General features: G+C 44.3%; 1 protein-coding gene across 1 annotated transcript in view; it reads left to right on the top strand.

The window, feature by feature from the left end:
* Positions 1–14,745, top strand: part of mdn1 (midasin AAA ATPase 1) — a 62,729-nt gene that overhangs the window by 33,619 nt on the left and 14,365 nt on the right. Inside the window, exons 52-80 of the mRNA XM_042391074.1 lie at positions 89–195; positions 395–528; positions 1,466–1,632; positions 1,831–1,951; positions 2,069–2,282; positions 2,769–3,009; positions 3,117–3,240; positions 3,481–3,645; positions 3,754–3,968; positions 4,045–4,432; positions 4,921–5,033; positions 5,405–6,074; positions 6,216–6,377; positions 7,206–7,485; positions 7,632–7,870; positions 8,209–8,304; positions 8,519–8,613; positions 9,508–9,632; positions 9,950–10,102; positions 10,655–10,764; positions 10,857–10,930; positions 11,034–11,217; positions 11,366–11,510; positions 12,083–12,229; positions 12,334–12,460; positions 13,132–13,237; positions 13,443–13,558; positions 13,905–14,312; positions 14,426–14,652. Of these exons, the coding sequence (XP_042247008.1) occupies positions 89–195; positions 395–528; positions 1,466–1,632; positions 1,831–1,951; positions 2,069–2,282; positions 2,769–3,009; positions 3,117–3,240; positions 3,481–3,645; positions 3,754–3,968; positions 4,045–4,432; positions 4,921–5,033; positions 5,405–6,074; positions 6,216–6,377; positions 7,206–7,485; positions 7,632–7,870; positions 8,209–8,304; positions 8,519–8,613; positions 9,508–9,632; positions 9,950–10,102; positions 10,655–10,764; positions 10,857–10,930; positions 11,034–11,217; positions 11,366–11,510; positions 12,083–12,229; positions 12,334–12,460; positions 13,132–13,237; positions 13,443–13,558; positions 13,905–14,312; positions 14,426–14,652 (5,453 nt within the window). The remainder of the gene's footprint in view (positions 1–88; positions 196–394; positions 529–1,465; positions 1,633–1,830; positions 1,952–2,068; positions 2,283–2,768; positions 3,010–3,116; positions 3,241–3,480; positions 3,646–3,753; positions 3,969–4,044; positions 4,433–4,920; positions 5,034–5,404; positions 6,075–6,215; positions 6,378–7,205; positions 7,486–7,631; positions 7,871–8,208; positions 8,305–8,518; positions 8,614–9,507; positions 9,633–9,949; positions 10,103–10,654; positions 10,765–10,856; positions 10,931–11,033; positions 11,218–11,365; positions 11,511–12,082; positions 12,230–12,333; positions 12,461–13,131; positions 13,238–13,442; positions 13,559–13,904; positions 14,313–14,425; positions 14,653–14,745) is intronic.

Genomic DNA, 14,745 nt, shown 5'->3' on the forward strand with positions numbered 1-14,745 from the left:
TTCAGCTGTTAGTTGAGTAGAAGCCTGAAGAAGGACATTACTGGGAGATGCAGATGTGTAAAGCTAATGATATGTTTGTGTTTCACAGAATTGTTCTGATGATGGACAGAGAGGAGAGGTCTGTCATCTGCACCTGTGCTATCAACCTGTCTGCTCAGAACTCTGCCCTGAGAATAGCCACAGCCTTCAGCAAAGGTTTGCACAGAACACTCTGGACAATTATGAATTCACAAAAGCATAACTCATATGTAGTAGCATGATTCTTGATACCCGCTATCCACCTGTATAACTTAGTTACATGTTAAATGTCTACAAACTGAGCTACTTAGGCCCTGTGGTAAGCAAAGCATTGCATAATGAGCATCAGTCAGCTTGTGTTTTCCTGCCCTCACAGGGACTGTGGACATTGGTCACCTGCCCCACCCAGTACTGATGCACCTGCGGACCTTCTTTGACTTGTGGGACTCATTCACCCTGCAGGCTGTGCAGGGCGGACAGCCCTACATCTCAGACTACATCATGTTTGAGGTCAGAACTGTCTCTCTTTATCACTAAGTCACTTTATATCCACAATTTTCTGTCCTTGGGTTGTCCTGCTGTTACTGTTACTATTACTGCCATTGCCATTATTACTGCTGCAGCTACTACTACTACTGTTACTACTACTGTTACTACTACTGTTACTGCTACTACTACTGCTGCTACTACTACTACTACTACTGTTACTACTACTGTTACTGCTACTGTTACTGCTACTACTACTGCTGCTACTACTATTACTACTACTGTTACTACTGCTGTTACTGCTACTGTTACTGCTACTACTACTACTACTGCTACTGCTACTAATACTGTGACTGCTGCTGCTACTGTTACTACTGCTAGCTGCTACTATTATTGCTACTGTTACTGCTACAGTAACTACTACTACTGCTTACATTACAATAATACTATTACTACTACTACTGCTACTATTGCTTCTACTGCTACTGTTACTAGTGTTGCTATTACTATTATTACAAGCTGCTACTGCTATTATTGCTGCTACAATAAGCACTATATATATATATATATTGCTATTACTGATGCTATTGCTAGTACTACTGTGCTACTGCTGCTTTTGCTACTGCTAAAACAGGAATACTAGTACTATTGCTAACCTGTTGCTGCTACTATTGCTGTCTGTACTACCTCTTATATCTCTACTCTGTAGTGAAACCACCACTACTGCAAGTATTATTTACCTGGGTACGTAAGAATAAATGAAAAAGAAAAGGTTAATCATTACAAGTAGAGCAGAATTAATTTAAAAAAAAGGAAAATGTACATTAACCTGGGTAATATTACTTCAAAATCATGAAGAAAAAGCGTGTCCTCAGTGATTACACAATGGCCTTATGATACACAAACTTTGCTTTGCTATGGTCTCCTCACTCATGGTTCTCTACTTGTCATGTATGTTTAGATCCTGCAGCTGCTGCAGTGGCGTGATCGTTTCTGGGATGTTTGCAGCACGCTGCCGGCTGACTCTCAGGGCATCTCTGTGCTATCTCTGCACTGGCAGTGGGTACAGAAACACCTCATCCTCCGACTGCCCCAACTGCTGCTGGGAGATGCAGACGTCACATTCGAGTACTGTTTTCTCCATACGACATTATACAATTTATGATTATTTTACTTATTTATTGATTTACCAAGTAAGATTACAATAGGATATTTTATCTGACATATATTACTAATATGTGATACTGCTTTTTTTCTCAATATCTTCACTTGATATGATTCTACTTAACACTTACTAACACCTGTAATGAATTTACTGTACTCCAGAGGTCACCAGGAGCTGCAGGCGGTCTCAGCAGCCATCCAGACTGTTCTGTCCACCCCGGTGTCTGTGGCCACAGCTCTGAAAGGCATCCAGAAAACACTGGGGAAAGCTCTGCCGTTTAAGGTGGGGAGATACTCCATCAGCTCTACTTAACATCAGACCTAGTCTTCGCAGATCATCGTTTTTGTTGATTTTGTTGATTTGAGATTATCTGAATTGCTTTAAAATGATCTTTTACAGTTGGAGTCAGTGGCTGAGTGTGCAACTCGGCTCAGGCTCTTGAGTAAAGCCCTGGATGTGAGCGATCTGAGGCTGGACGGTACCACTGGTCCTTGGAAGCAGGAGCTGGTCCGTCTTCAGAGTGCTGGGCTCGGGCTGGACATCAAGGAGAGTCTGCTAGAGGCCTGGGGCCTTGTTCTGCTGGCAAACAACCAGCTGGATCCACAGAAGTCTGGTGAGCTTGTGTCACAGAAAGACCTGTCTTACCTGTGAACCATTATAAAAAAAAATTTAATGCCAAATCTGGGTGAATTTGCTGTATTGCTATATTTGACAGGTTGCATCCTCTCTCTGCTCCACTCTGTCAACCAGCCTATTTGCTTGATTCTCATCTGAGTCAGAAGATGAGGAGATGGCAGTAAAAATTCTGTGTTCATGTGGATCGACATATCAATCATCTATGAGCTTTTTTCCTTCGATAGAAAAAACTGTATATAGTGATTGTTAAACTAGTGGCTTGGCTATGTGCTGCTTTGCTACACATCTAAAAAGCTGATTGTTCTTATGTTCATATTTTGGGGTGTGATGAACAGTCCAGTCTCCAGGGGACTGGAGCATTTAACTTTTTGTCCTGTGTCTACTCTAATGGAAAACTCCAGTGTGATATTAAAGGTCCAATATGTGAATTATCACTTAATGCTGTAATACATTTTCTTATCAGGAGTGATGGAGAGGTTGGTGGCAAGTGTAGAGCAGCAGCAGCGCCAGATGACCTCCAGTGGTCTCCTGGAGGCCTGCACCATGTCTGAGGGGGATGAACCAGGAGATGGAATCCACCTGGCCAGAGGGGAGCTGCAGCAGCTCAGCCGCAGGGCTCAGCTCTGGCCCCTGATGGAACAACTGGCCATACTCAACCAGCTGAGGCTCAGCACAGACCTGCTGCAGCTGGCTCTCTCTCCTGGGTAAAACTCCTTCCTGCTTAACAAAATGAAACAAAAACATTGATGGAGACTTATCTTGAACCAGTTGTTGCCGAACTGTTCACTGAACTCTTCCTGTCGTTTTGCAGCGACCAGGAGGCAGAGGACAGCTTACGTCGGGACCTCTCCAGACATCTTCGCTACTGCCTCCAGTCCTCACCAATGAACGTCAGTCAGCTCCAGCCACTCTGGTTCCTGCTCAGCAGTGACAGGGTTAGTAGCAAAGGATAAGGACTTCCTGCAGTACTTTGAATTGATAATATGTAATCTGCCTGTGCTATGCTGAACAGTTACTGATTCCAGCTTCTGTAATGTGAGGATTTGTTGCCTTGTTCTCTTCTCTGTTTATATGATTGTAAACTGAACATCTTTGGGGGTTTTTTGGCAGTTGAACAGGTGTACCTTCATAAAGTAGCCACTGAGTTTATGATGATGATTCTTTCTGCCCTCCAGCCGGCAGAGGAGCTGCAGTTTGTGTGGTGTGAGCTGCTGTCTGAGGCTCTGGCTGCTCTGTGGACCAGCAGTGTGACATCAGACCCTGACCGCTGGCTGAAATGGGACCCACTGAATTCTGAGACCAAGCTGACTCCAAAGCTACACCACGGAGCAGATAACATGGTATCGCTCACTAATATCTTCTATTGAGATCAGTCTGCCGATTATAAAACACAACAGATTCCTTGCTGCTTTAATAAAATCACTGAGCAGTGTCCATGTTGTTTATAGGGACCAGCCTTGTTGAGTAAAGCGGTGTGGTCACATTGCATGCTGGGAGTGCTGAGCAGCAGTGAGACTGAAGGTCGATGGGAACCGTCAGGGGCTGCCCTCCTCTCCCTCTCTCATGTCACCCTGGGGGAATGGAAGGAGAGGATCCAGCAGCTCCAGGATGTGTCTGCAGTGTTGTGGGACAATATGGCCATCCCTGCGCTGGCTGAGTTCAGGTAGGTTAAAACATTAAAAATGTTCTTACAAGCTCTTCTCATTTTTGGCTTTGCTAATCACCTCTTGTCTCCACAGGGGCACAGACTTCAGGCTGCAGGGCGCCGTCCTGCGTCGGCAGCTTCAGAGCATGGCTGACCTGCTGCCTCCCAGCCTGCAGGAAGGCTACATGGAGAGCTGCGAGAGCCTGGTGGAGGACCCCGACCCACTCATAGCAGCCCAGGAGATCCAGACAGTCTTCCGAGACTTCCTGCCTCCCAATATGCTCCCTGATGGCCTAGTGGAGGCGTGCATCACCTGCCTGCAGCAATATGTCCAAAGCAAGGTCCAAGGCAGCAACCCGCTGGCCCGATCTGGAGTGTTCTGGGTCAACATGGGTCTGCTGCAGATCAAAGTGTGGACACCACAGACCATCTTTGACCCAGCTGTGAAGAGGGCCTACAAACTCAACTACGCTCAGCAGGAGGTCAGCAACTGTTTGTTTTTGGTGCTTTTCATACTATTGTGCTTTTGTCACATAAAAGATTGATATGAACTTTTTTTGCACCACAGATATTTTTAGCCGTGCTAGCGGGATCACTCTAGGGAGGACAATGTCGGTCGGTCTGTTGGTCCACCACTTTGGCCCAGACTGACAACTATTAGATGAATGAAATCCAAATGACCCCTGACTTTCCCTCTAGTGCTAACATGATGTTGACAAAAATGTGTACATTTTTCAAACCTGGCAGAATTTAGTATACTGTATTTTGATGAAATATGACAAATAAAAGGTTAACTGCTACAACACAATGCCCCATCCTGCTTTCAGAAAATGTTAACTCCAGTATCAAATATTTCTTTAGGATTTTATGTGATACATGCAGGGAGGCGCTCACTACAGTAGAAGGTGGTTAAAGCAGGAAATACTTCCGCTGATGTTTGACTCGGCATGTCCGTCTCTTTTTCTTGCAGCTGGCTCTGCTGCAGGAGGAGTGGAGAGGACGGAGCCTGTCGTCTCAGCTGATGACTGGAGCAGAGCTGGAGGAGAGCAGCACCACTGATGGTTTCCAGCATCCTCGAATCAGGTGTGAACCAGATGCAAGTAGCTGTAGCATGATATTTTAACCAAGAACATTTGGCAGAATAAATTTACACACTACATACAGTGTTACTCTCACCACGGGAAGTCAGTACATTTTATTTTTCTTATGCACACTCAAATTTTCATTTATACATCCAGACTAGACTGAGGATGAAAATTAAGGGTTGATTCCAAATGATACAATTCCTGAAAATGTTTAATGTAATCATTCCTCCTCTTCATGCACACAACTACATGAAGAGGATGAATGATTACATTCATCCAAAACTCTTTCAGTGTACAAATGGTATGTGACTTATGATATAAGACAGATTTGTGAAAAATTCAAACTTATCCTTTGACCACTGGTTGTAGGTACCTGTGGATCCGTATGCAGCAGGTGAAGGAGCAGATAGCTGAGCTCTCCAGGAAGCAGGCCTGTCGCCCCCATGAACCCCAGTATGGGAGACTCTTCCAGGAGCTCCAGCACTACCTCTGCAGCATCGGCCAGGCATCAGCAGTGGAAGACCTGCTGTCCCACCTACTGAAAGCCCTGCAGGGCTCCTCCTCCAAATCCAGGTCAGCAGTCCAGAGTCTGCTGAAGGAGGAGGCTGTGTGGCAGAACTCCCAGCAGCGCTTCTGCCAGAGGCTGCTGGAGGACTACCCACTGTACCCAGACGTGGTCGGGCCGGTGCGGACCGGCATCCTCCAGCTCCGGCACGGTATGAGGCTGGTAGCCTCCCAGGTGGCCGCCTCACTCACGCCTGTACCAGGACTTCCCAAGCTGGTGTCCTGCCTGCTCGCCTTACCCTCCCTGTCCCCCAGCCTGCCATCCCACCTGGCCCAGGCGGACTTCCTCTGCTCCAGGTCTTGTATGGACATTCTGCGCAGCCTCATGAAGCTGCTGCCACAGCAGGACCCCGAGCATGTGGTCCCCCAGTCCTCCACACTGCTCCTCAACGCTCTGCTCTATGTGCAGTGCCACACCCTGTCCACAGGAGAGTTCAGCAACGAGGCCCAGAGCCTCTTCAGACACATCTGTCAGGTCAGAGCCACTGATTTCTGGGTTAAACTGCTGTCAACACTTCATGTGATGGCAGCTACAATAAAGAGCTATGATTTTTGTTGACTTTTCAAATTTGCACACTTGCTGTTACTGCGTTGACTGTATGTTGATGCTCTTCAGGCTCTGGTGAACGAGTGGGACGAGCAGGAGAGAAGGCGGAGAGAGCGAGAGCAGCTGGAGGCCAGTCTGTACCGCAACCGCAGTCGGCTGCACGGCTCAGGACTGACTGAGGACGAGCAGGAGGAGAGGGACTTCAGACGCCAGTTCCCTCAGTTCCACAAGGTATTGTCTCTGTCTCGTCTGTCCCATGATTTGGTGAAACTGCAACAGAGTGGTTGCAAAATATGTAACTAAATGTTGTATTTCAGACACAAACTGTTTGATTTTGATGAAAGATGGATGGGAGATGCATTCTGGCAATGAAGTGCCCATTGTCAGTTTTGTACATTGTGACCTCTTATTTTCCTTAACTGAGTTTTATTTGAAAACAAAGTCAATTCTGTTTTAAAAAGTGAATATTAAAACACATTCTTAAAGTTTTCCAAGTGGCCCACAATTGTAAGTCGAAAGTCCCCCTCCTCTCAAAAATGTGTTTTTCTTCTCGTTCCTACAGTTAGATGTTTGATGATGTATGTGCAGAGTTTGACACTGGAACGTTGTTTTCACATTCATCTGCTGAAGGTGGAAATTTTCTCTGTGCTCATAGAAAATCTGATTTTAAGGGCATTAAGCCAATTCTGGTCCAATATTCAACTTACATATGTGTGATGTGGAAATGTGAAGCCTCCAGTGCACAAACACTGAGAATGGACTTTACAGTGAAGTAGGAGGCATCTTCTGTCCAGCAGTTAAACTTCTGAGATAAAATATATTAACATATTTATAGACTTTTAAAATGGTAGTTACACTTTTTTTGTGGAAAAACCACTTTAGACACACATTATTGTTCCAAGCATTGTTCAGAGATTGGATCCAGAGCAAGATTTCTTGTCATGACCATCTTGAGGACATGCCACCAGTGGGGCAAAAAATGTGCTGTCCAGACAAAAAGCATTCAAAGGCTTGTATAAATGCTTGTCAGCTCATGATATGCGTCCACACCTCATCCAGGACTTTGCAGACATCGTGTCTCAGCCGACCCTGGAGGGTCCAGCTGACGCAGGACTGGAGGAAGAGGAAGCTCAGGAGGAGTCCAGTGAGAGCGGCTTCCTGTCACCTGCTGCTATGAACATGGTGGTCCAGGTTCATCAGCGCCTGTGTCTGGGATACGCCCAATCACTGTGGTACCAGAGCACAGCACCAGCCAATCACAGCAAAGAGCACATCAAAGCCCTGGTCTCCTCCTACCAGATCGCTGCCCCCTTGATGTCACGCTTCTATCATCTGATTGGTCAGTGTCCTTGTTTGCTCTTATTCATAGATGCAAAAAGAATGTTTTCCAGTATTTTCTAGCAGCAAAGCAGAAATGTACACCTTTAAATGTATTACTGCTTTAAAATGAATCATGGATTATTACTTCTTGTCTTTCCCCTTCAGACGCAGAACTGGACCAGCAGCTTACAGGCAGTGAACTGCTGGTCTCTGCCCTCCTCCAGAACACAGTTCAGGGTTCAGGGGGTCCTGATGGCCTGGCCGTCACCTCAGAAGGACCTTATGACTTCTACCAGCAGCCCAACATGAGCGAGGCCCGCCTCTGTCTTCCTGTCCTGGAGCAGCTGAGTGTGGCTGTGAAGCAGAGACTGGAGGACTGGCCTGAGCACCCGGCTCTCGTACAGGTCAGTGACGCTTTTACATCAAGGCCCAGAGTGAGAGTGAGCAAGAAGGGAGGTTTACATGCTGTTGGTGCAGCACAGACTGAGTATTCAGAAAACAGAAAACATACATATATCACATTATACAATATATCCTATCCATATCAGAAAAAAGTTAGTTAGCTAGATTACCAATGACAAGCTCAGAATGTAAGTAACAACCCAGAGTGTCCATCTAGAAATGTGTAACATTCTCTCATCTTTACACAGATTGTAACAGTCAAAGTGTTGGCATTTACTGGTTCTGTAGCCTGTGGACAAAGTAGATCCTGCTCTAAATACATGTGTGTGTTGTGTTCCAGCTGACAGTGGTGATGGAGAGGATCATGGCTTTCAGTCTGTCCAGCCCACTGGCCAAGTTCCTTAACGGCTTGGAGATACTACTCAGTAAAGCACAGGTGAGCTCTGTCAGCAAGGTGTTTGATGTGTCTTGCATGTTTACAGTAGTGTATTTCAGGGTTGCATGGAGTGTTGATACAATTGGTCAAGTAGAAAATGAATCAGGGACAATTTTGATAGCTGACAGTAATAATGAGATAAAATACCTCAAATGTAAAGATCTGGTGCACAGAGTTTATTACCATCACTTCTTTCCTCTGCTGTTCTCACCAGGACTGGGAGAATAATGCCAGCCGCTCAGTGTCTCTGCAGAAGGAACTGGAACCAGTTACCCAGCTGATTATCCAGTGGCGCAAACTGGAGCTCAGGTAAGACACAGTGGGGCTTGAACCCTGTCAGCTTACCTTTTAGAAACTTATTGTAAAGTTATAATTCTTCACATTTTCATTTCTTCAGCAATAGCCATTCAGTGTATTTACAGTCTGTTATTACCTTTCTGTAGAGCAGATTATATTGTTAATGTTTCCCATGCAGGATTCAAATTGGCTGCACTTGCACAAGGGATTGACTGGAAACAATATATGCATATTCTTTAAAGTAACTGTTCATAATTTCATCTCATTGATAGAAAGCTCCGTGTTTACTTGTTGCTCTCCTACAGTCATAACAGAACTATGTTACCTTACTGTTAATGCAAACTAAACAATCATTTTTGGTGCTTTTCAGATCAATTTTGGTTTATAATTAAAAAATCAAGTTAAATCATCAACCATCAGCTCTGACCTCAGTGACAAATATATTACATTTCCTGTGGTGGCCTCACAATAAAAGCACCGTGGTTAACCTGTTAATCCCTTTCTATATGCATAGCTCCCAGATGTGGCTGTGCAGTATTTTATTGTGTTGAAACAAATTACAGAGGCTCAGTTCAACACGGATTAAGAATTGACTACATTTACAATGGAACTAATGTCCTGTTGATACTTGTCATGTCATGTCTTGTACCTGAGATTAGCTCAATTAGCAACAATAAGAGACCCAAAGAAAGCTGCTGTACAGTTAGTATACTGACATTAGCTGCACAACAAAAAACCAAAGCGTTTGCAAAACTTAACAAAACATTCTGCTCATGTGTGCTTTCTGCTTGATATTCTTAAAATAAAAGTCATGTCCAGTGTATAAGCTGTTTCATGTTCCTGTATGTATAATATCGATGCATAAATGCTCTGATTGTGTCCTGTTATCTCACTCTTGTGTGGTAGTTGTTGGTCAAGCAGTCTGGACAACGCAGTGAAGCGGCACACTGAGAAATCAACCAAACACTGGTTCTCTATCTACCAGCTGATAGAGCGATATCTGGAGGAACAGAGGATGGATGCTAACACAGGTACATACACACTGGCTCTCGGTTTACTCTCACATTGATAAGTGTTTATTTTTTCACTTGACAAAAATCTCTATGAACATTTATGGTGGGAGATTAAAAATATAACAAAGTAAAAAATATCTTAGCTCAGTTTACCTGCTTGTCATTCTCTACATGTCTCTGCAAATGGGGAAAAATACCAGTGGAGAATAAAGTCAGTTCACCATTGATGGTTCACAACTACAAACATTTCCCCACCAAACGAGTACCAAACACAAAAAAAATAACTCACCATTCAAAATGCTGAGACTACTAAGACTTCTGTTGTCTTGTTACAGGTGAGGAGGTGGAGCGCCTCTCCCTGTCCTCAGTGTCCTCCACCCTCCAGGCCTTCATGGAGGGCTCCACCCTGGGCGAGTTCCACACCCGCCTGGTCATGCTGCTCAGCTTCCACTGCCACCTCCTGCTGGTCTCCAACCAGCCTGGACAAGGTCAGCCATCACCACTCTCTCCTATACGAGGCTTGTAATAAAAGACACAAACTTCCACCAACTGACAAATCACTGCATCATGACAGTGACCTCTCATGTCTTGATTGCAGTAGCACAAAAATGATCTTTTATTTTCATTATCAACTCAGCAATAAACAACAATAAATCTATGTTAGTAACAGCCCTGCACAGAAAGGAGAGATCCAGATAGTGGTGTGCAGTAGCAGACACGTATTTGTTTTAAATTAAATTAATTAAATTTAAATTAAATCTTGACTGGTCAAGTGGATATTGACGAGTTTATTGAACCTATGACCAGACGGGGTCAGCTACACTGTCCACATGTCATCCATCATAATATCTCAGACATCACTGATTGGATTTCAACTAAACTCAGCAGTACAATGAAATTACCGTCTCATTACTGAAGTCTGTCGTTTCAAAATAGATTTGACCTATGACCGATAGTTGCAGGTCAAGATCCAGTCTGACTGTGAGAGAGACTGCAACATTGATGCAGGACCACGTGTTCATTGTTGCTTTATTTTACAGAATCATTGTCCAGTCTTCTGTGGAACCTGCATAAATACTACAGTCAGTTCTCTGACTGCATCCAGACCAAAATCAGCCAGCTCAGACAGCCCATCGAGAAGGAGCTCAAGGTATATATTAGTGCTAATTTAATAGTAGAAAAGTACTTTGAAACCTTGTGATATTCATAAGTTCCACTGTAATGTGATTTTTTTGTCCACAGGACTTTGTCAAGATCTCAAAGTGGAACGATGTTAGTTTCTGGTCCATCAAGCAGTCAGTAGAGAAGACACATCGGTAAGATATCACCATAAATGTACACCTTTATGTCCTCCATTTACCCATCAGCACTTCAAGAGCTTCCCTGCCAACTCTTATCTGCTCATATTTTTCCTCTCAGGACTCTCTTCAAGTTTGTCAAGAAGTTTCAGGAGGCTCTGAATGGTCCGAGTGTTCCTGCTCTGGTGGAACAGGGAAGCAGCGCCAGCTTGGACAGTGTGGACACCAACCCAGAGGAGACACCCGTCCATCGGGTTCACCGTGCACTGAAGAGCACCCTGCCTGGAAAGGGCAGAGATCTGCAGGTACAAGTCTCAGTCCTTTCTAAACCATTGTTATTTATTACTCAAATGTATCATCTATTTTCCTGTTTTCACCACGTTTAATCAGTTATTGTCATGTGCTTTATGATAATGAATAGTAAGTAGTACTAAGCTAAATTGGTTATTTCAGAATGAGGAACCAGAGGAAGGAGTTGAGGCTGCATCTCTTCAGGGACGTCTGCCTGTTCTGGTCAGGAAGATGAAGAAGATGTGCGTCCAGCTGCTGAAGAAAAACCCAGCACCTGAGCTAGCTGAAGACCTGGACTACTTCACTGGTTAGAAAGCCACTTGCACACATAATATTTACTGAGCATATTTATCCTGCCAAAAGGATAAACACTTTTAATTTGAATGATCTCAATGTCTTTGACACCACTCTTAGGATAATTTATGTTTTAGCACTGGTCAGTCTGTCCACTGCTTTAATCCAGACTGAAATATCACTAAAACTGTCTACTGCAAGAGGCTCGGTTGTGCTGGGTTATACTTAGGAGTGTTTCTAATATTTTGTCCATATATGATTGTACAGCCTTTATTTGTCACTATACCTCTGTCAGCAGCTGGAGGTAAATATTAGTTTGGAGGCTGATGGAGACATTTTACACATAAGGTTCTGTTAAACTGTGATAAGGTTCATGATATCAGTAGCTGAGAGGGCTGATAGAGATACAAACCACACAGATCATTATTTTTAATTAGCTCCACCTTTTCAGTCTTAGAACTGCTGACTTTACACATACTGCTGCTGCTCTTTCTGCCAGGACATACCACTGTACTGTACCACACTGTTGTGAAACTAGAGGCCACAGATGCGCTAAACACTGTAAAATAAACAATCTCTTTTCAGGCGAGGTCATCAGCAACCTGCGGGACCTGCAGAGCCTCAACATCGACATGTCAGCGGATAAAGAGAAGCAGAAAGCTGAGGTCAAGCATATCCTGCAGCAGAAGCAGAGAGCTCTGTCTGACCTGTTCAAGATGCTCGCAGAAATAGGTGATTTCCCCCCTCTCTGATTCACAGATGTCTTGTTGTATATTGTCACAAAGACACAAAAACGGTGAATAACCCTGTATATTTGTTACCATCGTCCCATAAAGGTCTGTCGTACCGTAAAGGCCTAACATGGAACAGGACAGCTGACCCAGAGAAAACCCTCTGTATGCAGCCGCTGGAGATGAGCACGGCTCTGTCTGCTGTCAGGAACCAGGAGCAGGCTGAGAGCATGTAAAGACAACCTGGCCATTCAGATTGTATTTATATAGTTTATATAGTGTTTATTTTGGTTAAATACTGCCAGTGAAGTTACTTTTGGTTGTGACATATTAGAAAAATCACTTAACATCCCGGCTTTAATGAGATGCTGTAAATTTGTAGAGAAGAAATAAGACTTACAAAGTTTTACAAGTTTTTATCATTATCCCTGAATTGTAACAAATTGAAAAGTTATATAGTTATATAGTTTATAGTTATATAACCATAAAAGCCATTCCATAGATATTATTGTGTAGCTGACAATACTCACAGTTTGATGAGTATGTGACACTTTTCAACTTGTGACACTGTTACGCTATATTTAGCATTTATTATTATCCTATAATTACCAAAATAAAAGTTTACTTCTTTAGCAATTAAACACATTCCTCAATTCAGTAAACCCAAGGTCATATCCCTACTTTTGTTAGTGTTACACTCTATATTAGTGAGGGCACTGAGCTACTGTTCAGCAAACGTTACATACATTTGCTATAAGTTTTCAAAGGAGACGTCAATGAATTTATTGTATTGTTAATTTTACTGAAAAAACAGCTAGGTCATTCTGAAGTACATAGTTGACAACCCCACAATACATAGGTTCTATGTATGAAGGCATTTTTTCTTTATTCTGGATGTTGCAGGTTGTTTACAGAGTTGTTGACAGCATGGGATGGATGTCAGAAGTACTTCTACCGTTCATGGGCCAGAAGAACAGCCATGCTGACTGCTCTCCAGCACGCTGCCAAGGTCAGAAACAACATACAGATTCTCTGGTGGTCCACAAGATAATACCTTGTAGCATTTACTAACTACTCTGACAGCTCTCTGTCTAAAACTGATAATGAATGAAGGCCAAGAATTACGATGAAGCACACATTGTAGCATCTGCAGTTAAGAGTGTTGTCTGTGTACTTGGCCCTGTAGTCTGAAGTGTGTGTGTGTTTGGTTGTAGGAGCTGGGTCTGGGGAACATAGAGCGCTGCAGAGGTTTCTCCTCTCACCTGTTCAAGCTGCTCCTCAGACAGAGACAACGACTGGCCAAGCTCACTGAACAGTGGGTCCATCTCAGGTCAGTCTGCTGCCACACGACCATGTTTCCAAGACACAGCATGGAATGTTATCACAGTCACAGAGATGTTAGAGGAGAGAATACTGGACAGAGACCTGCAGAAAGACCCTCAATCAGCTGTTTACAACAACTACTGACATGTAGAAGCTGCTCTGCTGAAATATCAATATTTTTGGTATTTTTTTGGTATTTTATACGTTTATTTGACAGTAGACTAGATTGTGGACTGACACAGACGCTTTAACCTTCATCCTCACATTGAAGAATGTGAAGAATAAACCATACTTCTCCCCATATAACACCAACAATAGTAACACCACTTTCCTTGTGTCCTCGCCACACACAGGAGGCAAACGAGCAGCGTCCAGGATGTCAGGACCCACCTCCAAAGCCACAGCGAGGACGCAGGCTGCACGCTCCCGCCACAGGCCTCTCTCCAGGGATGGGTGAGCAGAGGGCAGTCTCTGGCTTCTCAGTGCAGCACCCTCCTGCAGCAGCTGTCCTGGCTGCTGCAGTGCTGCCCCGAAGACCCCCAGCAGAAGGAGGAGGCAAGCAGCTGCAGGCAGCACACCCTGAGGTGCCCGTCTCCACTGGCGGCACAGCGGCAACCTCCCGGCTGTCTGATGCGGAGGGGAGATGCCGCCTGGTGCCACTTAAACCAGCGTGTGACTGTAATGTTGAAGCAGACCCAGAACCTGAAGACAGAGCTGGACAACATGGCACAGCAGACCTCAGACAGAGTACTGCACACATGGTAACACACAATCACTGAGTTTATTTGAGAGTGACATCTAAAAGTCGTTGTAACAAAAGACAAAAATAGTTCTAGTAACAACATATTATTATTATTATTATCATTTTCCACAGGAACTATTTTGTCACGTGCTGTTCAGCCTTCGACCAGCTGGCGTCTGTGGTGGCTCAGATGCCCAGCATAGAGCAGCACTTCACCCCTGCTGTGTGTGTCAGCATCACAGACAGCCAGCCGGCCATCACACAGAGCCTGCAGTATGTCAGAGGACAGGTGGAGGCTAACATCACCGAGTTCACCACCTGGAAGACACAGCTGCTCTCCCTGGGACACCAACACTCAGGTGAGTGCACTGAACAGTCGTCCTAATGTAATCGGTCCTTCAAATATTAGACAGAAATGCACACAGACTAACTAATGCTGCTGTTATTTCCAG

The sequence above is a fragment of the Thunnus maccoyii genome, chromosome 17 (assembly GCF_910596095.1).
Source record: "Thunnus maccoyii chromosome 17, fThuMac1.1, whole genome shotgun sequence".
Classification (NCBI taxonomy): Eukaryota; Metazoa; Chordata; class Actinopteri; order Scombriformes; family Scombridae; genus Thunnus; species Thunnus maccoyii.